The following is a 26872-nucleotide window of genomic DNA, read 5'->3' as shown; positions in this document are numbered from 1 at the left end:
GATGGCGACTTTGAGTATTGCTACCACTGATTCCCTGTGAGTTCAGCTAGCCCCAATTTCAGTTAAGTATTTGCTTATGAATCCCTTCAAAGAAAGAAGAATATTTGCAGAGAAATTGCAAGTAAAAGAACTCGGAGCAGAAAAGCCAGAAGTGAACGTAAGCCAACAAGCAAGAGAAAATGATAGAGCTTACAAGAGAAGTTTTTCCAGAGTATGGTTCAGGCTTGGCTAACTAGCTGTGGGTATGCCAATGTAATTTTTTGCTTTCCTTGTATACTTTTTAAAACAAGTGCGTGTGATAGTTCGTGGACACAGACAGGGTTGACAGGCCTGAAACATCTGTCAGAACGGATAAAAAAAACACAAGTGAGCAAGAGTGCATATGAACAACTGGTTGAAGCTAGCCATGCTAGAGGTAAGCAACTTCTATTTATTCCACTAGCCTATATGTATTTCCCTTGAGATGGACACTGGTTGCAGACCCTCACAACCTCCCCCCACCCCTTTCAAGTGTACTGTATATAGTTCTCTGCAAACCTATAGTGGGACCAGGCCTTCCTTGTGCCTTTTGTATATAGTCCTCTGCAAAGCTATTCAGTGTACACATACTGTGTATAGTTCTCTGCAAACATGGTGGCATCAGGCCTTCAGTGTGCATATTGTATATAGTCCCCTGTAAACCTATGGTTGCTTCAGGCCTTCAGTGTTCATATTGTATATAGTCCTTTGCAAACCTATTCAGTGTACACTGTATATAGTCCTCTGCAAACCTATGGTGGCATCAGGCCTTCAGTGGGCATATTGTACTGTATGTAGTCCTATGCAAACCTATGGTGGCATCAGGCCTTTAGTGGGCATATTGTACTGTATGTAGTCCTCTGCAAACCTATGTTGGTATCATGCCTTAAGTGTGTCTTCAACAACCACACACAAAAGCTTGCACATTTACATGAATTTTGTGGCATTCATATTTAATTGTATTTGTCTAAATGCATACTAATGCAGACTGTAGATATATTTATGAGTGACGTTTACCAACATAATTACACAGTTACTTGGCCGTAACACACTCACCCATTATCTCTATCTCTCTCTTTCTCACTCACACACAGAGAGAGAGAGAATGTTACCTTGTGTGTAATTCAAAGTTATTGTTGATGTGATCTGCACTCTTAATGTTGCTGATTTCTACAAGGCAAAAAATTAACTTAAAACTTAGTTCCAGTGGCCCCATTCGTCTTTGTAAGTAAATGTTCTTTATTTGCCTTTACTATTTTGTCAGAATGCACCAGAATGCTTCGTTTGTTTGTGAAAATCACAAAAAAATCTTGTGGGGGACCCCCCCAGACCCCCCTACAGGGGTTTGGAATGCAAACGTTCAGCCCCCCCTCAAATAAATTCCACCAGCCGCCACTGAGCCGGGGTCTGCAGACTGGCCCGGCCATCCGCCGCGTCTGATAGGAATGTAAATAGGCAGGGTCTAGCGCCAGGTTTGACTGTTGCTGTGGCAACAGGCCCTGTGACCGCCCTGCTAAAACCGGCCTGCTAAAAGAAAAGCGACCACCCCTATGTCTCCCTCTAACTCAAAGCATTGAGATGATCAGTGGATGGATCACTGACTTGATTGGCTTTAGTCACGAACGTAATGGGGACTGAATAGGCCAGTCCCACTGCAGGAGGGAGGGGGCCGTCACTGACAACATGCTGAACAGAAGACTGGTATGTTTTCATTGCATTACTCCGAGGGATTACTGTCCGAGGGATGTATTTGGGGGCCCTCTCACATATATAGTACAGAACCTTTTTACTCTTGCCTGTAAACATTTGAGGACAACACACAACACATGTTAGAACTGGTTATATTCAAACTGCAATTGTAAATTGTTGATGCTGTAAATGCTGCTTGGTGCACAGACAAACACACACACACATACGCACGCACTCACCCACACACGCACGCACGTGCGCGCATGATTGTTGATATGGCCGATCAGTCCTGGCACTGCCTGTGTGGGGAGGTGCCCTAGCACGTCTGTGGCATAGATTCTGTTATGATCCATCTCATAATTCATAGGACAGAAGAGAGAAACACTCTTCAGAATATATCATATCGTCCACTAGAGGACACTGTTGCATTGCGTGTGGTTGTATTCAGGTTAATTGACGTCAGTGTGGGACACACAAGCGTTTCATTCACTTGTGTGAATGAAGCACTCGGTAGTACCACCCTCTAGTGGTCGTCCATCAACATTACATCTGCTGTGAATATCTTACTGCCATAATAGCAGGCCTGTCGTACCAGTTACTCAAGTGCGCATGTGCCAAGCGCGAACGCATACACCACAAGCAAGCACATGCGCACGAACATACACGGAAACACCACCACACATGCACACACACTACACTCACACAAGCACGCGCACACACCGCACGTCAACACAAAGGCAGCGACACAGACGCCCATATGGTCGTAAAGTAGTCTGCCCCATGGTCATATTCTAGGACTGTTGTTGTTTAAAATCGAATTACTCCGCCTGTATCTTTCGGCATTGAAGCTTATTTATTTATTTATTTCAGCAGGTATTAAAATTGTATACCTGATTTCATACCTGATTGAAACAGCTCTTATTGAGAAATACCTGATTTAAAAAGTGTTGTTATTGAGAGATTTGCACACATCGTCGGGCCAAGTTCCAAATCGAAGGTCTGCTTGATTGATGATTTTTATTTCTACTTTTCATGTATTTGCATTTCACTCGAAAAGCCTGTTGTTAAATTGTTGTTAAATTGTTTAAATAAAATATGGAAGAAATAACTTCCCTATAATGTCGAATTTGTCCTTTGAAATAATTGACTTTGCAGAGTTAGTGTTTCCATTGCACATAGGCTATTCTAATTAGCCCAACATCATATGACGAGTGTTGCGGATGGCACTTCAAAAGCGTGCAGTAACATTAGGCTAGGCCTAAAAAAAAAAATTGTTTGGTTCCGGTTTATGACCGACCCTGTCAATTTATGCGCGACCCAAATTATTTTATGAGCTTTAAAAAAGATTAAAAAAATAATAAATAAATGTTGCAGACTATAATTACGTTTTGGTACAGCACTTCTTCATTCTATACAAGGATGAGCGAATTTTCTCGCTTTTAAATGAAAACAACCTACCTATCATTCGCTGAAAAAATAAAAAAATAAAATAAATTCCCTACCTACCCATGACCTCAACTTACAACCAACAGGAACCAAACTTTTTATTTTTTTGGGCCCTATTAGTTTATTTTTAATTCTTACTCCCAATTAGTTTAGTTAACATGTTTTAAAGTAGCTCAAAATGTACATGTTCAAAATATAAATTGTGGGTGTGGTCATAAGCCAGTAGTTTCTGCCCCACCGGAATGAAGGGGCACCACATGCTACTGGTAGGTGATAGGCATCAAGGCAATAAAGGCATGCAAACTTGAAACTGATCCTACTAAGTTATTTTTAAGTCTGACTGTTTTTTATCGGATAAAAAAACCCTGCTGTGAAAAACTGTTAGATTCCCAACCGGCTGTTTCTCAAGTGCACATGAACGGTCGCTGTCGGGAACACGCGTAACCGTGAGCGTCATCACTGGCAAGCCGGCTCGTCATCACCAGGAGAGTGAACGGCTGTTTGTGATGTCATAATGAGGAGAGCGTCTCCAAGGACCTTGACTGGTCACCGGTTTTTTAGGACGCGCCGGTGTGACTTTATTAGGGAAGCGTAATGCATTCACTTGAGAAAAGAAATTCTGCTCTGCTTATCTGAATTAACGAGTTAAGTATCTCAGAATTCTGGGATAACAAGTTACGGTCAAGGGACCGCATAGCATGGGCTATACGCTGTCTTTACCGAAATTTAGCCTACATGACGACTAATTGTTTCTGTACAAAAAACATTATCCCATGTGTGAATTAGGCCTATTATTTGGCCGTAAAAAGAGCCATCTGAAGTTTGAAATTCATGTGGTCATGCATCTGTCTCAGCAGAGACTGCCATCACGCTGGGAACATATAAACTCCTCAAGTTCAAATGCGCTGACACTTAAAGGAAATGGAAGATGGCACTCTCATTGGTTAATTGCATTTTATTTCATTGGTTTATCCAAAACACACCTATTGGTAATGAAGACCAATAGGTTTGCGTCTGGGGCAAAAGCCATTTATCCGCCGGTATAATAGCAACAGCGGCAGAGAACCGCCCATAAGACTTGTGTTTTTCGAGTTTCACACTTGCCTTTCAGGCAGCTAAAATAGGGCCCTTACGCCTCATGCCCACTGCACCGTCAGTCAACGGACGTGGGAAGGCGTGGCTGACGGATGGGGGAGTAGTCTTTGCAGAGGCAACCGTCAGCCAATCAAATCGCTTCGCCGGGTTCTTCCCGCTTCTTCCTGCTTGTTGCGTTGTCATTGCAAGATTTCCCGCTTTCCAGTATCGTCAGAGCCCGAGTCGCGTAACAGTGCTTAAATTTGCATACGCGATCTGATTGGATGACGGATCCGTCACTGCTGAAAAAGTTGAACATTTTTCAACTTTTTGACGGAGCCGAAGGCTCCAACGGGACGGACGGATCCACAATGCATTGCGCGTCCGTCCCCATGCAAAGTCAATGGGATCAGTCAACGGACGGAGGTAGTGGGCACGAGGCGTTAAAGTTACTTATCACTTAAAGTTTACGTTTAGGATGAACTGAGGGGTGAAAACAAAGCAACCTACAAGTGAAACACATTTGTGGGAACATCTACAACAGTGTTGGGAAGAGCATCCCAAGCAATATTTGATTTCCATTGTAGGAAGTTTGTTCGGCTGTTATGTCTGCAAAAGGTGGCTACTTTGATGATTAAAAAATTATGATACAAATCGTTTAACAAAAGGATTCCAGGATTTGTGTTTTTTGTCTCCAAATGTTGATTTATTTTTTCATTTATCATTGTTAATACTGTAATGATTATATGACAATATTGAAGATATCACTTGACTTACAGGTTACACAAAACATACCCCCAAGTGGGCAAATATTAAAGTAGAACTTATTGCGAATATTCAATATTAAGATCTCCTCTTCCTCTTGATCACTTGCTGTGAACTCTTTCCGTGTATTGGGGACTGAGGTCACCCTAAGTTAGGGAACCAACATGTTTTGTCCTATGAAGGTGTGCCTTCGGCTGTATTGCTGTTTTTCTGTTGGCAATGTACTGTATCTTTGGAACAATTGTGTAATGAATTATCTTTGACACTATTTAGATTATTACCTGGCCCACATTTACTGAAGCGATTTAGCGTAAACCTCAACTTTTAAAGCAATGAGCATCTTACTGGAAGTGTGCAGAAACGTATTATCTTTCCAGGCTGTTGGACCAGATGCCTAGTTACGGTGGCGTCTAGAACGTCACCACTGGCGGCCATCTTACCACAAATTTAACCCGTAGGTCTTTTTTAATTGTCTCCTTTCCCCAACGTATTTGTCTATTTTCCTGTCCAAGGGCTCTAATTTGGTCGCTAGTAAACATTTGTTTTAACTTCTTGTTGACTGAATTGTTTCTCTTTCTTAGTGCCAAATTTATTCTTTTTGTTTTACAAGAGCCCTCTCTGCTCTCCTTCTCATTAATTTTTCCTTTTCTAGTTGCCTTATTAGGTCCTCCACAGTTGCCCCATCAGTCCCTGGCAGTCTGGTCCCTGGAGCAGCTGGCCCTGGAAAAGTTATTCCTTCACCGTTTACCCCTGAATTATGTAATCTCATTAGGAGTGTAGTCTATCCTTGAATTAGATGAAATGGGGAATATTGTTAGCTGCATGGATCATACCAAAGTTTAATTTGGCGCAATATGTGTGGTCCGTTGCACTTGGTTCTGGAGGCACCCTCACAGAAGGGGATTTCCTCCTCTTCGGCTTAGGACGATGAATGAAAACTGTTGGGACTGCATCGGGCCTCAACTTCAGCATCCCTTCTCGTGGCTCTGAATTGGTCATCTTCAAAGTGTACCTGTAGGTAGGCTTGTAAGAACAGTTTCCATTGCACTTCAAATATCATTGAAACGTCATAATTCTCTACACTTAGAATTATTATGCCCTTTGAAATGCTAGCAAGTGATGTGAACATTACTTACATTACATAGTTTTTGACTGTTGCTGACCCCTGTCACTTGTACGTTTTGACGGCTGACCATTGCCATCCATTTCTTCCTGCGCTCTTGGTCCTTGGGGAAGCCATACATGTGGTAACCCTTCTCGGACCGATTGGAGCATCCAAACGCTGCACAGCCAACCATGGTATGACCATTGATCTATACAATGTTAGTTGTTGTAACCAATGAACCATGACACCATTGAAGATCACAGAGCGGGTAACAACTGTTCCTCAACCACTTATGCCCTAACTATTGAGAATAGGTTAGAGGTAAGAGTTCATGACCAAACGAAGATCCTCCCTCCCTCTAAACCAATTTTGAATTTGCTCAGGGCTATTATAAGTATTGTAATGGCGGAAAGTATAGAATACTATTTCATTCATTCAAGCGTAATGAGTTGTTATTCTTTAATATATTTGATACTTTGTGTGGCTTATATCTTAAAATGATCATTGTAGAACATCTCGAATACTTTGATTTCAAAACGGATGCAAGGTAAAAGTTAAAGTTTAGCCAGTATGCTAACACGAACGTGAAGCTCTCCTCAAAAACTTAAAAACGTATCTAAGTAATACTGATAGATAGCTTTCAGTTGTCCCCCTACCAATCTAAATGTAAAACTGACATTTACAAATAATGCAATAACAGTCAGACCAATACTTGTATGTGATTTTTTCATTCATATTTACCATTCAATATTGAAATCTCTGCTGTCGTCCCATAGAATAACATTGACAGCGTGGCGTATTTGGTCTTTGGATCTATTGAGGCTTACATGAACCCCGTGATAACCACGTGACCAACCTGTCCGCGAGATCATAGCGTGTCGCAACTCTCTCTCTCTATAGCTCTGGGGTGAAAACAAAGCAACCTACAAGTGAAACACATTTGTGGGAACATCTACAACAGTGTTGAGAAGAGCTTCCCAAACAATATTTGATTTCCATTGTAGGAAGTTTGTTCGGCTGTTATGTCTGCAAAAGGTGGCTACTTTGATGATTCAAAAATTATGATACAAATCTTTTAACAAAAGGCTTCCAGGATTTGTCTTTTTTTGTCTACAATTTTATTTTATTTTTTTAATGTAGGCCTGTCTTTGTTAATACTGTTATGATTATATGACAATATTGAAGATATCACTTGACTTACAGGTTACACAAAACGTACCCCCAAGTGGACAAATATTAAACTTATTGCGAATATTCAATATTAAGATCTCACCTTCCTCTTGAACACTTGCTGTGAACTCTTTCCGTGTATTGGGGACTGAGGTCACCCTAGGTTAGGGAACCAACATGTTTTGTCCTATGAAGGTGTGCCTTCGGCTGTATTGCTGTTTTTCTGTTGGCAATGTACTGTATCTTTGGAACAATTGTGTAATGAATTATCTTTGGCACTATTTAGATTATTACCTGTCCCACATTTACTGAAGCGATTTAGCATAAACCTCAACTTTTAAAGCAAAGAGCATCTTACTGGAAGTGTGCAGAAACGTATTATCTTTCCAGGCTGTTGGACTGGAAAACTAAATTATTAACAGCATATAGAATATTTGAACTGAAATTATCACTTACTAAACTGAAACGTTAAATAATGGGATCAGCTAGACAGACTCATTTTCATATTTTGTTTTACAAGCTCTAAGGATGAACATGGAAACACAAGCAGGTTTATGATTATGATTTATTTATCTGTGACAGTCACTCTACATTAGCAATCAAACCAATGTTATGCAATCAATATTAAAACTGTGCACAGTAAGATGTTGATGCATCTTATTCTCCATCGTTCACAAAATCAGACTCAGTGGTTTTTACATCCACTGCAGTGTAAGCCACACCATTGTAGCGGCCGGTGGTTTGGAACTGCAGCTCGCTGCCATTCAGGCATCTGATCTTCACTGTGGCCGAGAAGGGGAGGTCGATGTCGGCTCGTTCCACTGACACCTCAACTTTCAAGGTCTTTCCTGCCGGGACCGTCACAGTGACCCCACCTGATTCGTTTATGGTCTCTTCTTTGGACACTGAGGAGGTCTGCTCCGCTCCCACGGTCAAGCTAAACCCACCAGACACCTCCACCAGGTCCGGGATCCCTGCTGTAACAGTCAGGCTGACGGTGGACTCAATCTTAGTGGTGGTGCTCCAGCTGTTAGACTTGGTCACAGGTCTGCTGTACGCACATGTATGCCCTTGATCCGCAGTACTGCCATTGTGATAAGAGATAGATTTTACGTATTCTTTGTTTACCTTCAAACAGAAAAAAAATTCATATTTTTCAGGCAACACACAAAATAATACTTAATAACCAGTACAGAAAATATCAACTCATTAATTTAGTCTAACATTTAGACTTTAACACTTTATTAATCCCCCAGGGGAGAAATTCAAAAGATTTAAGTGCTGACACTATTTTATTGACCTAATGAAATTAAACAAAATACATAACTGTCAACCACTTATCAAATTATAATGTTTATACGGTGGACAACACTCATCAAGTTTTCCTTTATGGAACGTAAAAGTGGGCCTACAAGCATTTGATCAGAACAAATCTTTATTCATTCTTCTTAAAAAAAGCACCTTGTGACAGCTGCTGATATAAAAAAGGGCTTTATAAAATACTTTTGATTAATATATTAGAGTAATATATACTATGAAAGATAGGTATAAATCATGCTTTGTTTACGATGGGAAAGAGTAAAAATACGTGCCAATTTCGGTCCTGGACACAACCTGCTACAAAATCAGGTGCTATTGATGCATGAAAATTATTCCATTTCAATTGCTTTTCGGAGTTAATAAAGAAACACTTGTTAATTTAAATGTATTGGCCCACTTAGCCTGCCATATTCAGACTCATGTCTTCCACAAATAGCAGCACTCACCTGGGGTGTATCCATGGCCAGGCTGGGATAGGTCATGTCGGTTAGCTCAGACGACTTGATGGCATTGATGAAGACGAATCCCATATTGTCGATGGCACCACCAGATCTCCCCTCCAACCCCAGGCAGACTCCAGACCCCACATCGACGGAGTACTCGCCGGTCTTCGGTTCCCAGTCACTCATGTGGGCCTCGAACTTGTTTCCAGAACTCGTCCTGAACTTGATGCCACCCAGACGTGTTCCGGCATCGTTCCCCCACAGGGACAGCATGGTGATGCGTTCGCCAAGTTCAAACGTAAACTCACGGAAAGTGTGACCCGCTCCAAAGGTCTTCGTACGCCCGTCGGTCAGTTCTGCCCGCACAGCTCTGATCTCCGAGCCGCCCACCTCCACTCCAATCTTCCTGAGGGTGGCACCATTGTCACGGCCAGTGAAACTAAATGACCTGCCTCCCTGTCCACCGATTAAGTACAGTGTAGTCGCCATGATTAATAACCTGAAACAGAAATGTACATCAATATATTCATGAATCCTCCAAATGCTCGACAAAAGATTCAGACATTTGGAGCTGTAAAAGGAAATCAAAGGACAAGATCCAAGGGCGAAAAAATGTATGGACAACCAAATCTGGCGGTATTTATACATAAAATAATACAAAAATTAAAAGGGTTGGCGTTAGCAGTATGCCATTTCCTATGCTAACACATAGTATAACGCGCACACACACTGTGTGTGTGTGTGTGTGTGTGTGTGTGTGTGTGTGTGTGTGTGTGTGTGTGTGTGTGTGTGTGTGTGTGTGTGTGTGTGTGTGTGTGTGTGTGTGTGTGTGTGTGTGTGTGTGTGTGTGTGTGTGTGTGTGTGTGTGTGTGTGTGTGTGTGCGTCGTAATCGGGAGAATTCCCGGTGGGTCGTTAACATTTTGGGGCTGCCGGGCTGATTACTGCAGGATAACAATATTGTGTTTATAAAAGTTCCTTGCTGCGCCGTCCGGCCAGCAAGATCTGTGCGCTCGCAGCCTCTGACTCGCTGTCTTGAGTCCCACAAACAAACACAAGCAAGCACTCCCAAACTTTTTTACGTCGCAACCAAGTGAAATCAAAATCATGTTATTGAAGGCATGTTGCTTTTGTGGCCTAAAAAATTGCCCTGCTGCAGCCCAAGTGGCCTTGCCCCTAAAAAACGAAATTCCCGACCTTCTAGGGGTGCCCAACCTTTTTTGACCCAAGATCTACTTTTCAAGTAGCCAACCTCCCGAGATCTACCAGCAAACCTACCTTCAAGCGGGGGGGGGGGGGGGGGGGGGGGGGGGGGGGTAGAGAACAATTGTTGACGGAGGGGGGGGGTAGAGAACAATTGTTGACGGGGGGGGGGGGGGGGGGTAGAGAACAATTGTTGACAGGGGGGGGGGGGGGGGGTAGAACAATTGTTGACGAGGGGGGGGGGGGGGGTTGTATCGTGAACCTACGGACTTCAGTGGGGGTTTCATTCCGTCTGCGCACGGCACCTTCTCATCGATAATCAATAATCTTCCTCCCACTCAGGGTGAAAATGGTAGGTCTTAGCTTGTTTCCCCTCAGCCATGCCAACGTTTAGGAGTGTGTAACTACTGTTGACGGCTTTCAACTGCTGTTAACAGCACATGCGCTACCGCGCGTATATGTCCCGCGCAAATTTAATTTTATTAAAAAAAAAAATTAAAAAAAAAGTTTTTTTTTTTTTTTTCTTCACCCCTCGCGATCGACTTGGGATCTGTCGGCGATCTACTGGTAGACCGCGATCGACTGGTTGGGCACCCCTGAGGGTACAATATAACTAATGGGGATTAGAAATGTGTGGGTTGATTCCGGTCATGCGCAGTGAGTGCACTCTGAGGTAGGTAGACGGACAGGTAGGCCATCCAGTTTAACTTCTTGCTCTAAAAATAATTCCACGGTTCTGGACCTTGGTGACCACAGAGCTGGCTACGGGCATGTATACGCATATGAAGCAGAACTATATATTAGAAGCTAGCGAGCGTGACTGTTCCCCTTTAAGAGGTTCGATGTAAGAGCTGTTATTGTTCTGTAGTTGGAGTTGACTGCACCTGCCTCTGTATCACTGGCAAAAAACGCAAGCAAGAATTACAGTAAATTAAATGCAGGATTTTACTGTTGTAGTTGGTTGAGGCGTAGTTCATTCTGAACTATTTTGTTTCAAACTGCAACTATTATTTTTCTTACGGATTATTCTGCAGATTCTGTTCTCCATTAATTGATTGATTCTTTAGTTCATAGAAATTCAGAAACTAGTGAGAAATGCCGTCAGGATTACCCAGAAATCAAAATCCCATAGATCCCGGTTAGACCACCCTCGATCCTCCTTACCTGTCCTGGTGGCTCCGCTCTGGTCTTTCTTCCCTTTCCAGGAACAGATGGAATCGTCAGTATGGATCTGACCGCACTGTAGAGAGCTCTTTGTGAGTCTTCTTATAGTCAACCCTAACCACGCCCCTCTGCCCACACCACACTGCAGTGATGACACCAGAGTTGTTCAGTGAGAAAAGTTGAGTGAAGTTACGACAAGTTGTCTGCCAGTTAACAGTTTGCGCCCTGTTTTGGCACCGCAAAGGTGGAACAAGATCGCTGTCGATGTCAGGACTGCCAACCAGCTTCTGCAAGTGACTCATTTGTTCAGAGTTCACAGAGAGTGAACACAGAGTTCACCACAGCCTCTTCTCCTCCCTCACTCTGCTAAAAACACCTCTCTTACGCACTTATTGTATGTTGTATGTCCTGGCACTTAAAAATAGTAGCTTATCCTAATCCCATAGCGTCTTATCCAAGGTAAAAAATACGGAAATTGCCTTTCGTAAAAAAAAAGAAACAAGGGGCTCTTACAAATATCTCACTGTATATAAATAAGAGAAGTAAGGAAAAAAATAACTATACCATATTTTTTTATCTAGTAGATCTAACCATTTCTTTCATGAAACAGTAATACAATTTATTTTGGCGCATGGTTCCCCTCTTTTCTGGTGCTCCCTGCTGTAGGATTTAAAGCATGGCCTACAGATGTCAGATACAGAATACCAACATCACACCAACATGACAACAGGGAGCACTATACAATCCCCCATGGCGTACATCAGATATCTCAACCCATCGTGTAGATTACATACAATACAGAGCAGAATCAAGCAGGTAGAGGCCTGGGTGGTGGTTGTTAGGGATGGGCATGATTAATCGACGATCGACTAATGGATCGTTATGAATTTCGTCGATTACGTAAATATTTAATCGATAATACATTTAAAAAATATATATTTTACCTTTATTTAGAAAAGCAGATCATTAAGAACAAGTTCTTATTTACAGTGCTAATGCTAAAAAATATCTTCACACGGTGTGTCTTTTACAATTACCATTCGTAGTGTTGTTCAGCAGAGAAATAGTCCGCCAAAGACTTGGCGTTGCTAAGCAACCGGAGACGCTGGGGTTGACATGTCACTGGTACTTGCGGAGTGATACCAAAGCCGTCATTAGAGGCAAACAATCCTTTGTTTTCCTTGACAGCAGTCAATTATACTCATGATTATACTTACTAACAGTGAATTATCTAATATAATTCACCGCCGGAAGTTGTGAAGGGCCCATGCAAGTGAACGGAGCGTTCAATGGCATTGAGAAGACCCGTGTAATAAAGCGGACTACACCACCTCTTCTATTCCACATGGAATTATATTCCGATTGAGCTGTTCTTACACTTCTAATCGGACCAGAAGTGTCCATAAACGCAGGAGAATGAACGATCAATTTTCATTGCATTTGAATATAGCATAAAAATACTGTATTTTCCGCACTATAAAGCGCACCGGAGTATAAGCCGCAGCAGCTAAATTGAATGATGTGTACATATATAAACCGCACTGGACTATAAGCCGCAGGTGTTTTAATGTCTAATTACCATTAGGCCTGGCCCGAATGCTGTTTTTCAGGTTTCGAATACTCGTTGGTTTTTCCGAGCGAATATTCGAATACTCGTTCCAGAAAAAAACACCATCAAAAACAACATTAATAATCCCTATGCTCCCTGGATCAGATTTTGACAGTATCTGCATATTTTGTTGAAGATTTAATAGCTTTTGAACGTTAATTGGTAGGCCTAAGTAGGTTGAAGTTCCTTCGTTTTTCCCAGTGAAAGCGAACAGCTGTTGTTCCGTTCCAAATCAGCTGTCCTCTGCAATCTCAGCCCTTACAGGAGCTTTTCAATTCATCCTGGAACGTGCATCTTTTCAGGGACTTAGTACAATAAATCCATAACAAATACCGAATATTGATTGTCTTATGTGTCCATATTATATCCATTATATTGTCCGGGTATTCCCAAGACGCTCACGCTCTGCAGCAAGCCAGTCACAGTTGATTGGCAACTCGCTGTACAGCGAACGTAAACAAACAACTAAGCTAAGATTAGCATTTCGCTAAGTATTACTTACCGAGATCCCGCTAATGTTGTGTTATAAAGTAAAGGGAAACAAGATATCGATTCTTCCTCCACCTCTCTCGCTTCTCTGCTTGGTGTCGCTGACGCTTATAGTTTGCCTCCCTCGCTCTGGTAACGTCACCTACGTGAAAAAAACCAACGAAGCTCTGAATACTGATTTCAGCTTCGAATACAAATTTTCCGAGTGGCCGTTAGCTGTAAAAATCCATAGATTAGCCGCACCGTTATATAAACTGCAGAATCAAAAAATTGAGAAAAAAAGGCGCGGCTTATAGTCTGAAAATTACGGTAGTTAATTTTAATATAAAAATATTAACGATTAATTGATCGTTAATTCTCCCGACGATCGACTAAGACAATTTAATCGAATGCCCATCCCTAGTGGTGGGTAAAATTTTGCTTTCTTAGAGATGGAAGGTCTTACGTTGAACGTCTTACGCGGGGATTCCACCGGACGCGAAACGGCTGCGACTCTGCCCTGCTTGCATTTACACCGGGCGCGTTACGGCAGCGCAGCGCTGCCTTGCGAGCCTGCCGTATTCACGCGAGATCACGCGATAATCCTAAACCTAATGTACTCACCTTCCACTCCCAAAACTACTGCAATTAAATGCCAGGCTTTGTCCTTTCTGACATTGTCCTTATAAAAAGGATGATTTGAGACCCTTTGATTGATTGACTGCTGACCTGGTGCCACAGGTCATGACGTAATAATGTTGGGGTGAATTTGTGATAGGCTACATGAGCTATGAGTATTGTGTTTTATTTTGAAAATTGACCGGATGCTCTATGGCTTTCACTTTTTCACTTCCTGCCCTGCTCGATCTGCTCTGTTGAAATTGACGCGGTTCAGCAACGGCTTGCGGCAAAAATAGAAATGCTAGGGAAAGATAGCGCTGCGGCACGGCGAGCCGCTCCTGGGACGCTGCTGAGACGTTCCGCAGCCACACCCGGTGGAAATGGTCTCATTGATTAGAGTGGAACCGATCTGCTGCGGTGACCGCGGCCAAGACGTGCCGCAGCCGTAACGCTGCCGTAACGCGTCCGGTGGAATCAGGCCTTTATCAGTTTACATGCGTTTGATTGGCCAGCCTTAGCCGTCCCAACAGCCACTCTAAATGTAAATGTAAATGGATTGCATTTATATGGTGCTTTTTCTAACCATTAGCCACCCAAAGCGCTTTAATATTTTTTCCTCACATTCACAGTTTACGCACACATTCACACACCGACGGGTCGGTTACACATACAATACTGGTAAGAAACTATGTTTGTTAATGTATTGCGTATATCATTAAATATAACCTCAGCTACCGCATATCGTATGTGTGTTAAGTTTACTTTGCCGAGATTTATTAGAGGACTCTGTGTTTCTGAAGTTGTGGAAGAAAACGTTATTCCACGTGTGAATCAGGCCATATTATCTGGCCATGAACTGAGCCATTTGAAGTTTGAAATTCATGAAGTCAAGCATCTGTCTCATCGGAGGGGCTGGGGCAGATGTCTCTCTAACTGTACGTCCACACCAGAAGCGAATTGAGCGACCAAATCGCCGGAAGTCATTCACTTTCTATGGGCAAGAGCGACCAAAGCGACCAAAGCGACCAACGCTACCAGCGGCCAAAGTTGAGCGACCAGAGCGTCAAAAAAAGTTGAAAACGTTTTAACTTTATGCAAATGACTATGACACGCTTCAGCGGCCAAACACTGACAGCCAATCGGAATGTAGACGCTCTTCGCTTGCGTGGATCCCAGGGAACACCGGCAGGCACTTTGGTTCCTACCTACCTTTATTCACTCACTGAACAAAATGTCGGCTGAAGTATTAATCGCGGCTGTAACTGGGCACCCGGTGTTGTACGACCCAACCCTTTTTCAGTTCAGAGATCGAAACGCCATAGTGGTTTGGATACCAAGTGATGATAAGCGGGAGTATTTATACATCTAGAACGTTCGTATTTAAGCGGGAATCATTTTCATTTGCTTTCCATGCCACCAATCTAACCAACCAATCGCGTGTAGCATGCTTTAAACAAAACCCAAAAAGTTTTTGAAATCGTCACATAAACAAACTAATCGACAAGACGAGGGATAAATGACAATGTATCTCTTGTCTTTTATCCCTCTATTCCCCACTATTCACGGAGCCTGAGGTGAATAATTCTTAATTAAATAGTCTAGATAGATAGATAGCCTAGTCAAGTCTTTATTAATACCAAACGTCACAAATCGTCGGGAATCCATTTAGGTGGTTCGGCCCACACAGGACAGTAGCCTACAAGACCACACAGAACAAGTCTGACTGGACATACACACAATACATCACATTAAAAATAGACACGCGTTGATAGATAGATAGATATGTTCCATTATTTGCTTTGCGGAGCCAACCAGTCCTGTGCACGTATGCAAATTAGCCATGTGCGCCAATGTCTATTTGTTTTGAGTGCGACGAATGAGTGCAGATGGAGTTCAGTGAAACATATTTTAACTAGCCTACTACAGCACGCAGGGTTTTTTGTTCTCGGTTGTAATTAGCCTACATTTTAGGAGTTTTTTTATATTGGGGGGAATCTCTGTTGTCGAAGCACTTTATCCAACAAGCAAAACCGTCTCGGCAATATGGCCAAAGTGTATGGGAGTTCACTCTTTGATATGGCTGTCTGTACTAAAAGCAGATGGCTCCTTTAAATGCGTCTGCATAATTGAATTGTACGTCATGAGCAACTTGAGCGACCAAAGCGAACAGAAATATTTGCAGCGAAACTTTGTGAGCGACCAAAGCGTCTTTGACGCTTTGGTCGCTCCTGGTGTGGACGTACGGTTAGGGGCCATTTATACGTAAAGGAGGCGTCGGGGGTTTGTCAGAATGTAGGCATTTGTTTGACAAAGGAAGTATATATCAATAATAGTGTTAAACATTTGGCTCCATTGTAACAATATTTACCTTATATTCTGGACTAGAATTTATACTTAAAGTTAACCTTACATATACTTATTATCTAAATGAACTGAGAAATAGACTGATGTCATTGACTACAGAGGGATGTCTGTCTGAGTGTTCGCTGGTCAACCCAGGACCCTCTGAGGTGTTACGAACGGCAAAGGGACAGGGCCCGGAGCCTGCTCCCCCACTGCTGACGCGTTTCTCTCTCTACCAGTATTCCAACAGTTTGGTGGAGAAGCCTCCAATATTTGAAACAAAACCAGAAATTCATGATATGAATGCAGATTGATATCTGAAACACCACTGTTATGTCTTCTTTACTAAATGGCTGTTTTTAAGTCTTGGTCTTGAAAGTCGAGTCTCAAGCTTGATAGTAAAAGGTTCAAATCATTCTATATCACTGCAAAAGCAGCAATACATTTAAAGTTGCGTTGTTGTTTTGAATAACAATGCAACAAACAAAAAATGCATGCACACACACACACACACACACACACACACACACACACACACACACACACACACACACACACACACACACACACACACACACACACACACACACACACACGGACAATTAGGTCTTGTTTACTCTCAGAACCAGCAGCTCCCAGTAGTCTTGTGGTCTTGGACAAGTTGAGCAAGATGTTCAATGTATTTTCATATGTTATTCTATGATATATGAAGAACAGCTGATAGAGCGGTTAGTTGTACTTTTAAATCAATGCATCTGCAAACACCGTACAGCAAACACATATTTTTTTGACACAGACCTCGTGTACATGCCCATAACTTTTAGGATTGATGAGTATTTGATCGTGAGAAAACATTGTTTTACCGCGAGTGAGTGTTAAAAAGAATGAATGAATGCGGGCCTGTGTGTGCATGTGTAAAATAATCAGAGCCGGAGTACATTTACTTGAATACAGTACTGAAGTACAATTTTGAGGGATCTGTACTTTACTCGAGTATCATTTTTGGGGAGTACTCATGACTTTTCTCAAGTAAATTCGAGAGGCAAATACTCTTTACTCCGCTACATTTCTATCCATAACCGTGAGTACCGTTACTTCTTCTAAAAAATAAAAGGAGAAAAGAAAAATCTCGGAAACCCTCAATTTGTTGTTTCCCTCTCAAACGTGATTGGATTGTGCAGGCGCCACTGATTAGGACAGCCTTCAGCCTATCAGCAATCACCTTCGCTTTCCGCCAAAGTCAACTCCATGGTCAGATTTAGATGAGAGACGATTGCTGATTTGATTGATGAAAAAACAGAGAAACTCACACATAGATACAATTATTAGCTGAATTTTCTTTTCTGATATTAAGTTGAGCAATTGTTTTTATGTTCTTGAGTATACTGTTATACTGTTTACTATTGTGCTATTGCCTTGTGGTCAAGTGAGAAATGTTAAATAAAGCAACATTGTAAAAAGATGAAAATTACTTGATTTTACTTTCAATTCCTTTTACATTCTCCAAGGTATTAACAATTTTCATAACTCCATGTAGGACGTTTCTATACATAAATGTAAGCGCTGTGGCACTAGTAATGCAATATTTAGAAAATTTACTCTTGATACTCAAATACTTTAAAAAACAAGTAGTTCAGTACTTTTACTTAAGTAGACATCTGACTGTAGTACTTTTACTTGTACTTGAGTAAAATTTAGCAAGGGGAATCTGTACTTTTACCCAAGTAAGGAAGCTGTGTACTCTGTCCGAAATGTTTCAAAAGACAACCGGGGATACACACAGTGTATAAAATACAGTCTCCTTTGTCTTGTCTATCCATTTAACTGTCTATGCTCATTTGCAATACTCAAATTAAAATAGATAAAACACAGATAAACCTAAAATGCTTAATGCTCACCAGTTGATTGACCTCAAAAGTGTTTGCTTTTGCTATCGGCAAACTAAAATGGTGCATTGTCCATTGAAGCCCAAAGGTGTGGTGTGAGAGAAGTTTGAATGTGTTCAGACATGTTGCTTTTCCATCGAAGTCGATTAGAAGCACATAACGCCATCCATTCCACGGAACAGATACTCTGTACCAGCAAAACCAGAAATTCATGATATGAATGCAGAATGATATCTGAAACACCACTGTTATGTCTTCTTTACTAAATGGCTGTTTTTAAGTCTTGGTCTTGAAAGTCGAGTCTCAAGCTTGATAGTAAAAGGTTCAAATCATTCTATATCCCTGCAAAAGCAGCAATACATTTAAAGTTGCGTTGTTGTTTTGAATAACAATGCAACAAACAAAAAATGCCATCAATGATCATTTATCAAAGCTCAAATCTGACCAAATTTCTTTGCTTTCCAGTCTCTGAAGAGAGTCTCGAGTAAGTCCAGTCTCTCAGCCGGGAGTCCTAGTTGGCTGAATTTTCTATTCTGATATTACATATTTATGTAAGTTGAGCAATTGTTTTTATGTTCTTGAGTATACTGTTATACTGTTTACTATTGTGCCAACCCAGTCTCACCAATATGCGCACAGATCGCACGGTTTGACACATTCAAAATGCGTGCAGTACATACGCCAAATGACCATTTTGCGTGCATATGATACGCAAAACCCAGCATTAACTACTGTGGAAGGCGGATGCGTCCATTTCGCGTGCATATGATACGCAAAACCCAGCATTAACTGAATGGGAAATGCAATATTTTAGGACAGATTCACCATTAAACGTGTTTCTAATGACATTTCTAGCGAGAAATGTACTTTTTCCTTGAATAATCTTCAGTCAGTGAATGTGTATGATCTTTATTAATCTTTATTATCTGAATGGGAAATGCAATATTTTATGACCGATTCATGACTTTTCTCAAGTAAATTCGAGAGGCAAATACTCTTTACTCCGCTACATTTCTATCCATAACCGTGAGTACCGTTACTTCTTCTAAAAAATAAAAGGAGAAAAGAAAAATCTCGGAAACCCTCAATTTGTTGTTTCCCTCTCAAACGTGATTGGATTGTGCAGGCGCCACTGATTAGGACAGCCTTCAGCCTATCAGCAATCACCTTCGCTTTCCGCAAAAGTCAACTCCATGGTCAGATTTAGATGAGAGACGATTGCTGATTTGATTGATGAAAAAACAGAGAAATTCACACATAGATACAATAATTAACAGAATTTTCTTTTCTGATATTAAGTTGAGCAAATGTTTTTATGTTCTTGAGTATACTGTTATACTGTTTACTATTGTTCTATTGCCTTGTGGTCAAGTGAGAAATGTTAAATAAAGCAACATGGTAAAAAGATGAAAATTACTTGATTTTACTTTCAATTCCTTTTACATTCTCCAAGGTATTAACAATTTTCATAACTCCATGTAGGACGTTTCTATACATAAATGTAAGCGCTGTGGCACTAGTAATGCAATATTTAGAAAATGTACTCATGTACTCTTGATACTGAAATACTTTAAAAAACAAGTAGTTCAGTACTTTTACTTAAGTAGACATCTGACTGTAGTACTTTTACTTGTACTTGAGTAAAATTTAGCAAGGGGAATCTGTACTTTTACCCAAGTAAGGAAGCTGTGTACTCTGTCCGAAATGTTTCAAAAGACAACCGGGGATACACACAGTGTATAAAATACAGTCTCCTTTGTCTTGTCTATCCATTTAACTGGCTATGCTCATTTGCAATACTCAAATACAAATAGAGAAAACACAGATAAACCTAAAATGCTTAATGCTCACCAGTTGATTGACCTCAAAAGTGTTTGCTTTTGCTATTGGCAAACTAAAATGGTGAATTGCCCAATTGAAGCCTAAAGGTGTGGTGTGAGAGAAGTTTGAATGTGTTCAGACATGTTGCTTTTCCATCGAAGTCGATTAGAAGCACAATATAACGCCATCCATTCCACGGAACAGATACTCTTTACCAGCAAAACCAGAAATTCATGATATGAATGCAGATTGATATCTGAAACACCACTGTTATGTCTTTACTAAATGGCTGTTTTTAAATCTTGGCCTTGAAAGTCGAGTCTCAAGCTTGATAGTAAAAGGTTCAAATCATTCTATATCCCTGCAAAAGCAGCAAAACATTTAAAGTTGCGTTGTTGTTTTGAATAATAATGCAACAAACCAAAAATGCCATCAATGATCATTTATCAAAGCTCAAATCTGACCAAATTTCTTTGCTTCCAGTCTCTGAAGAGAGTCTCGAGTAAGTCCAGTCTCTCAGCCGGGAGTCCTAGTTAGCTGAATTTTCTTTTCTGATATTACATATTTATGTAAGTTGAGCAATTGTTTTTATGTTCTTGAGTATACTGTTATACTGTTTACTATTGTGCTATTGCCTTGTGGTCAAGTGAGAAATGTTAAATAAAGCAACATGGTAAAAAGATGAAAATTACTTGATTTTACTTTCAATTCCTTTTACATTCTCCAAGGTATTAACAATTTTCATAACTCCATGTAGGACGTTTCTATACATAAATGTAAGCGCTGTGGCACTAGTAATGCAATATTTAGAAAATGTACTCATGTACTCTTGATACTGAAATACTTTAAAAAACAAGTAGTTCAGTACTTTTACTTAAGTAGACATCTGACTGTAGTACTTTTACTTGTACTTGAGTAAAATTTAGCAAGGGGAATCTGTACTTTTACCCAAGTAAGGAAGCTGTGTACTCTGTCCGAAATGTTTCAAAAGACAATCGGGGATACACACAGTGTATAAAATACAGTCTCCTTTGTCTTGTCTATCCATTTACCTGTCTATGCTCATTTGCAATACTCAAATTAAAATAGATAAAACACAGATAAACCTAAAAAGCTTAATGCTCACCAGTTGATTGACCTCAAAAGTGTTTGCTTTTGCTATCGGCAAACTAAAATGGTGAATTGTCCATTGAAGCCTAAAGGTGTGGTGTGAGAGAAGTTTGAATGTGTTCAGACATGTTGCTTTTCCATGGAAGTTGATTAGAAGCACATAACGCCATCCATTCCACGGAACAGATACTCTGTACCAGCAAAACCAGAAATTCATGATATGAATGCAGATTGATATCTGAAACACCACTGTTATGTCTTTACTAAATGGCTGTTTTTAAATCTTGGCCTTGAAAGTCGAGTCTCAAGCTTGATAGTAAAAGGTTCAAATCATTCTATATCCCTGCAAAAGCAGCAATACATTTAAAGTTGCGTTGTTGTTTTGAATAACAATGCAACAAACCAAAAATGCCATCAATGATCATTTATCAAAGCTCAAATCTGACCAAATTTCTTTGCTTTCCAGTCTCTGAAGAGAGTCTCGAGTAAGTCCAGTCTCTCAGCCGGGAGTCCTAGTCAAGTCTCTCAGCAGACACACACACACACACACACACGTCCGTCCGGACGGACGGACGGACGATGATTGGCTGTAGTCAAGAATGATTTGTTTGATGAAAAAACAAAAACAATTCATTCTTGACTACAGCCAATTATGAAGATACAGTAAAATGTCACAAACTCATGAGATAAGACATGAAACAGTCAGAAGTGTAATAGGCATCTACGGAAGGACGGACGGACGGACAATTAGGTCTTGTTTACTCTCAGAACCAGCAGCTCCCAGTAGTCTTGTGGTCTTGGACAAGTTGAGCAAGATGTTCAATGTATTTTCATATGTTATTCTATGCTATATGAAGAACAGCTGATAGAGCGGTTAGTTGTACTTTAAATCAATGCATCTGCAAACACCGTACAGCAAACACATATTTTTTTTGACACAGACATCGTGTACATGCCCATAACTTTTAGGATTGATGAGTATTTGATCGTGAGAAAACATTGTTTTACCGCGAATGAGTGTTAAAAAGAATGAATGAATGCAGGCCCGTGTGTGTATGTGTAAATAATCAGAGCCGGACAGTAACAGAGTAAATTTACTTGAATACAGTACTTAAGTACAATTTTGAGGGATCTGTACTTACTCGAGTATCATTCTTGGGGAGTACTCATGACTTTTCTCAAGTAAATTCGAGAGGCAAATACTCTTTACTCCGCTACATTTCTATCCATAACCGTGAGTACCGTTACTTCTTCTAAAAATAAAAGGAAAAAAGAAAAATCTCAGAAACCCTCAATTTGTTGTTTCCATCTCAAACGTGATTGGACTGTGCAGGCGCCACTGATTAGGACAGCCTTCAGCCTATCAGCAATCACCTTCGCTTTCCGCCAAAGTCAACTCCATGGTCAGATTTAGATGAGAGACGATTGCTGATTTGATTGATGAAAAAACAGAGAAACTCACACATAGATACAATTATTAGCTGGATTTTCTTTTCTGATTGAGCAATTGTTTTTATGTTCTTGAGTATACTGTTATACTGTTTACCATTGTGCTATTGCCTTGTGGTCAAGTGAGTAATGTTAAATAAAGCAACATGGTAAAAAGATGAAAATTACTTGATTTTACTTTCAATTCCTTTTACATTCTCCAAGGTATTAACAATTTTCATAACTCCATGTAGGACGTTTCTATACATAAATGTAAGCGCTGTGGCACTAGTAATGCAATATTTAGAAAGTACTCTTGTACTCTTGATACTCAAATACTTTAAAAACAAGTAGTTCAGTACTTTTACTTAATTAGACATCTGACTGTAGTACTTTTACTTGAGTAAAATTTAGCAAGGGGAATCTGTACTTTTAAACACCCAAGTAAGGAAGCTGTGTACTCTGTCCGAAATGTTTCAAAAGACATCGGGGATACACACAGTGTATAAATACAGTCTCCTTTGTCTTGTCTATCCATTTAACTGTCTATGCTCATTGCAATACTCAAATTAAAATAGATAAAACACAGATAAACCTAAAATGCTTAATGCTCACCAGTTGATTGACCTCAAAAGTGTTTGCTTTTGCTATCGGCAAACTAAAATGGTGAATTGTCCATTGAAGCCTAAAGGTGTGGTGTGAGAGAAGTTTGAATGTGTTCAGACATGTTGCTTTTCCATCGAAGTCGATTCGAAGCACATAACGCCGTCCATTCCACGGAACAGATACTCTGTACCAGCAAAACCAGAAATTCATGATATGAATGCAGATTGATATCTGAAACACCACTGTTATGTCTTCTTTACTAAATGGCTGTTTTTAAGTCTTGGTCTTGAAAGTCGAGTCTCAAGCTTGATAGTAAAAGGTTCAAATCATTCTATATCCCTGCAAAAGCAGCAATACATTTAAAGTTGCGTTGTTGTTTTGAATAACAATGCAACAAACCAAAAATGCCATCATTTATCAAAGCTCAAATCTGACCAAATTTCTTTGCTTTCCAGTCTCTGAAGAGAGTCTCGAGTAAGTCCAGTCTCTCAGCCGGGAGTCCTAGTTAGCTGAATTTTCTTTTCTGATATTGCATATTTGTGTAAGTTGAGCAATTGTTTTTATGTTCTTGAGTATACTGTTATACTGTTTACTATTGTGCCAACCCAGTCTCACCAATATGCGTACAGATCGCACGGTTTGACACATTCAAAATGCGTGCAGTACATACGCCAAATGACCATTTTGCGTTCATATGATACGCAAAACCCAGCATTAAATACTGTGGAAGGCGGATGCGTCCATTTCGCGTGCATATGATACGCAAAACCTAGCATTAACTGAATGGGTAATGCAATATTTTAGGACAGATTCACCATTAAACGTGTTTCTAATGACATTTCTAGCGAGAATCTACTTTTTTCCTTGGAATAATCTTCAGTCAGTGAATGTGTATGAATCTTTTATTAATCTTTATTATCTGAATGGGAAATGCAATATTTTAGGACCGATTCACTGTTAAACGTGTTGCTAATAACATTTCTAGTGAGAAACATACTTTTTACTTGCATAATCTTCAGTCAGTGATTTTGTTCTTGATCTTTAGTTTTATAGTTATGTTAGGAAGATTTTATCGGCTCCGCTCGCATGTTTCAACGACGTCAGTTTGTTAGGGACGCTGCTTTCCTAAACTAGCAGCTCCGTGTTTCCTGCGTTTGTGTTATTAAACCGTTACTTTATGTAACCTTTTAATGATATCATCTTTTAGAAACACGTATATCTGAGATCCAACCCAGTCGCCAAAAGTATACGTTGACAGTGTACGTTTTCGTGAACACTGGATTACGTCGCATTTCAACATAAAATAGCGTGTTACTTACACACACACACACACACACACACACACACACACACACACACACACAATGCATTTCGCTGCTAAATAAATACCAAGGCAGAATAAAGAATAAATTCATTCATTATCTTTCAACTTCAACATGTGTTATTACAGTATAGAGTGGTGGAGGGATGACGTATGTTGGCCAACCCGGAAGTGAGCGTCGCCCTGGGTTCCCTTGACAAAAAGCCAACGGGTTTTTCCATTGGATTTTGGATTATTGCAGAAAAATTAGCATCTTTGAAGCACCTCCTGAAAAACTAAAAATAAATAAATATAACCGTGCTCCAAAGAACGAAATGTAAACTAATGCATTCTGAATGGGAGTGTTTCTCCGATTTTTCCATGCCAGAGACGGGAGCAGCAAAGATCCAGAAGTGAAGAAAGGGACAGCAGCATCCATACGTATGGATCACTACAAAGCGATTGGGAAAGGGGGATAGGATTGGTATAACACAAGTAGCAGTGAGCAGTGGGGTGATAAGGGGGGAAGTGATAGTGATCATCCTAGCAGAGGGAGCGCAGTAAGGAGGGGGGAAAGACAGAGGGTAAGGGATAAAAGAGGGAAAAAGGAAAGAAGAAAGTGAGAGAAGAAGCAGGGAGGAAGGCAGTCAGGGCAAGGACAGGGAGCAGAGAGAGTGGGAGAAGATTAGTCTGGGAGAAGAGGGCAGTAAAGCAGGTCCAAGCCCTCTTTCACTAGAGCTGCAGGAGGAACTACAATTACAGGGCTCCATGAGAGAGAGAAAGACCCCAAGAAGTCGCTCAGGAGCTTTTCCCATATAGATGAAGGGAACCAAGGGTAACCTGGGGTGCACTCAGAACTGAGACTGTCAAAATATCAACCCGTCAAGTTCAAATGCGCTGGCTCTTTAAGGTGATGGTTTATTACATTGGTTTATTGCATGTTACGCCCAAAACATACCCATCTATTTCAAGCTACTTCAGACCAAGCCATTTTAGGTTTGCATCGGGCGCAAGAGTCATTTATCTGCCGGCAGGGGCGGATGGTGTATAGGGGCGACTTGGGCGACGCACTACCAACTGGGTGAAAGAGTGATTTGGGTGATTTTATTTTTTTTATCTTATCACGGCAAAAGTCGTTTTCAGTGTTCTAGACCTATTATCTGTCATTGTCCAATCAAAATCGTCAGATTCAAGTCGCGTTTGAAATGGTCCCGCCTCTATGGGCAAATTCATCGACGTGGAAAATCGCCCAAGCCTTCTCTGTTGACTCTAATGTTAAAACCGAAATTGAGCCTTCAATGCATTTTCAATGGGGATTTGGGACTCGCCCTAACGTGCTTGCGTCATACGTAACTGAGCAAAGAGCGCGAAGGGATATCTTCGATCAAGTCACTTGCTGATTTCAACATGGCTGCAAATGTGCGAATAGAATCACATACTCTCACTCTCTCACAAACACACATAGAGACAGAGACTTGTGTATACCGGTAATTCCCAATTATTATTGATGTATTTGCACTTTTAATCTTGCTGAATTCTACAAGGCAAATAAATTAAGTAAAAACTTAGTTCCCTGGCACCATTCGTCTTTGTGAGGAAATGTTCTATTTTGTCTTTATTATTTTGTCAGAATGCACCAGAATGCTTCGTTTTTATATGAAAAACACAAAAAGATCTTCGGGGGGAGGAGGGCCCCAGACCCCCCTACAGGGGTTTGGTTTACAAACTTTCTGCCCCCCCTATAATAAAATTCATCAGCCGCCACAGTGTCTGCCGGTATAAAAGCGATAGCAGCAGAGAACTGCCCACGAAGATACTTGCTTTTACGCGTTTCACACTTGCGTTTCAGACTGCTAAAATAGGGCTCTTAAAGTTATTATCAATTAAAGTTTAATTTCGGGATGAACTAGGCAGAAGTGTGAAAACAAAGCAACCTACAAGTGCAACACATTTGTGGGAACATCTACAACAGTGTTGGGAGGAGCTTCCCAAACAATATTTGATTTCCATTGCCGGAAGTGTGTTCAGCTGTTATGTCTGCAAAAGGTGGCTATTTTGATGAGTTGAAAATGATGATAAAAATCGCTTTACTAAACGATTACAGGATTTTTATTTTATTTTTTTGTTCATGTATCTTTATTGATACTGTAATGATTACGTCCATATTGAAGATATAGCTTGACTTACAGGTTACACAAAGCGTACCCCCAAGTGGACAAAGATTAAAGTAGAACGTATTTCAAATATTAAATATTGAAATCCTGTTGAACACTTGCTGTGAAGTC

General features: G+C 40.6%; 2 protein-coding genes and 1 long non-coding RNA gene across 3 annotated transcripts in view; 1 reads left to right on the top strand and 2 right to left on the bottom strand.

Moving 5' to 3' along the window:
• Nucleotides 1-4671: 4671 nt before the first annotated feature.
• Nucleotides 4672-6907, bottom strand: LOC130389462 (uncharacterized). Its single transcript, XR_008896556.1, has 3 exons — nucleotides 6839-6907; nucleotides 6129-6305; nucleotides 4672-6004 (listed from the first exon to the last, which is right to left on the bottom strand). It is a non-coding gene; the product is annotated as an uncharacterized LOC130389462 (long non-coding RNA).
• A 457-nt stretch (nucleotides 6908-7364) lies between these two features.
• LOC130389459 (aerolysin-like protein) lies at nucleotides 7365-11498 on the bottom strand. Its single transcript, XM_056599263.1, has 3 exons — nucleotides 11396-11498; nucleotides 9034-9529; nucleotides 7365-8395 (listed from the first exon to the last, which is right to left on the bottom strand). Exons 2-3 carry the CDS (start codon nucleotides 9517-9519, stop codon nucleotides 7925-7927), a joined length of 957 nt encoding a protein of 318 aa, XP_056455238.1. The 5' UTR covers nucleotides 9520-9529; nucleotides 11396-11498; the 3' UTR covers nucleotides 7365-7924.
• Nucleotides 11499-25406: 13908 nt separating this feature from the next.
• The window catches only part of nup160 (nucleoporin 160), a 16458-nt gene continuing 14992 nt past the window's right edge, over nucleotides 25407-26872 (top strand). Inside the window, exon 1 of the mRNA XM_056598715.1 lies at nucleotides 25407-25432. Coding sequence (XP_056454690.1) covers nucleotides 25407-25432 — 26 coding nt within the window. The remainder of the gene's footprint in view (nucleotides 25433-26872) is intronic.

This window comes from Gadus chalcogrammus, chromosome 9 (genome assembly GCF_026213295.1).
Source record: "Gadus chalcogrammus isolate NIFS_2021 chromosome 9, NIFS_Gcha_1.0, whole genome shotgun sequence".
NCBI classification, from domain to species: Eukaryota; Metazoa; Chordata; class Actinopteri; order Gadiformes; family Gadidae; genus Gadus; species Gadus chalcogrammus.
The sequence above is the reverse complement of the archived record's forward strand: the minus strand, read 5'-3'. Positions and strand labels throughout refer to the sequence as shown.

Coding starts and splice junctions, on each gene's coding strand:
- LOC130389459 (XM_056599263.1), bottom strand. CDS start 9,519: ATGGCGACTACACTGTACTTAATCGGTGGACAGGGAGGCAGGTCATTT. Junction 8,396..9,033: donor TGGCCATGGATACACCCCAG/GTGAGTGCTGCT, acceptor TTCTGTTTGAAG/GTAAACAAAGAATACGTAAA.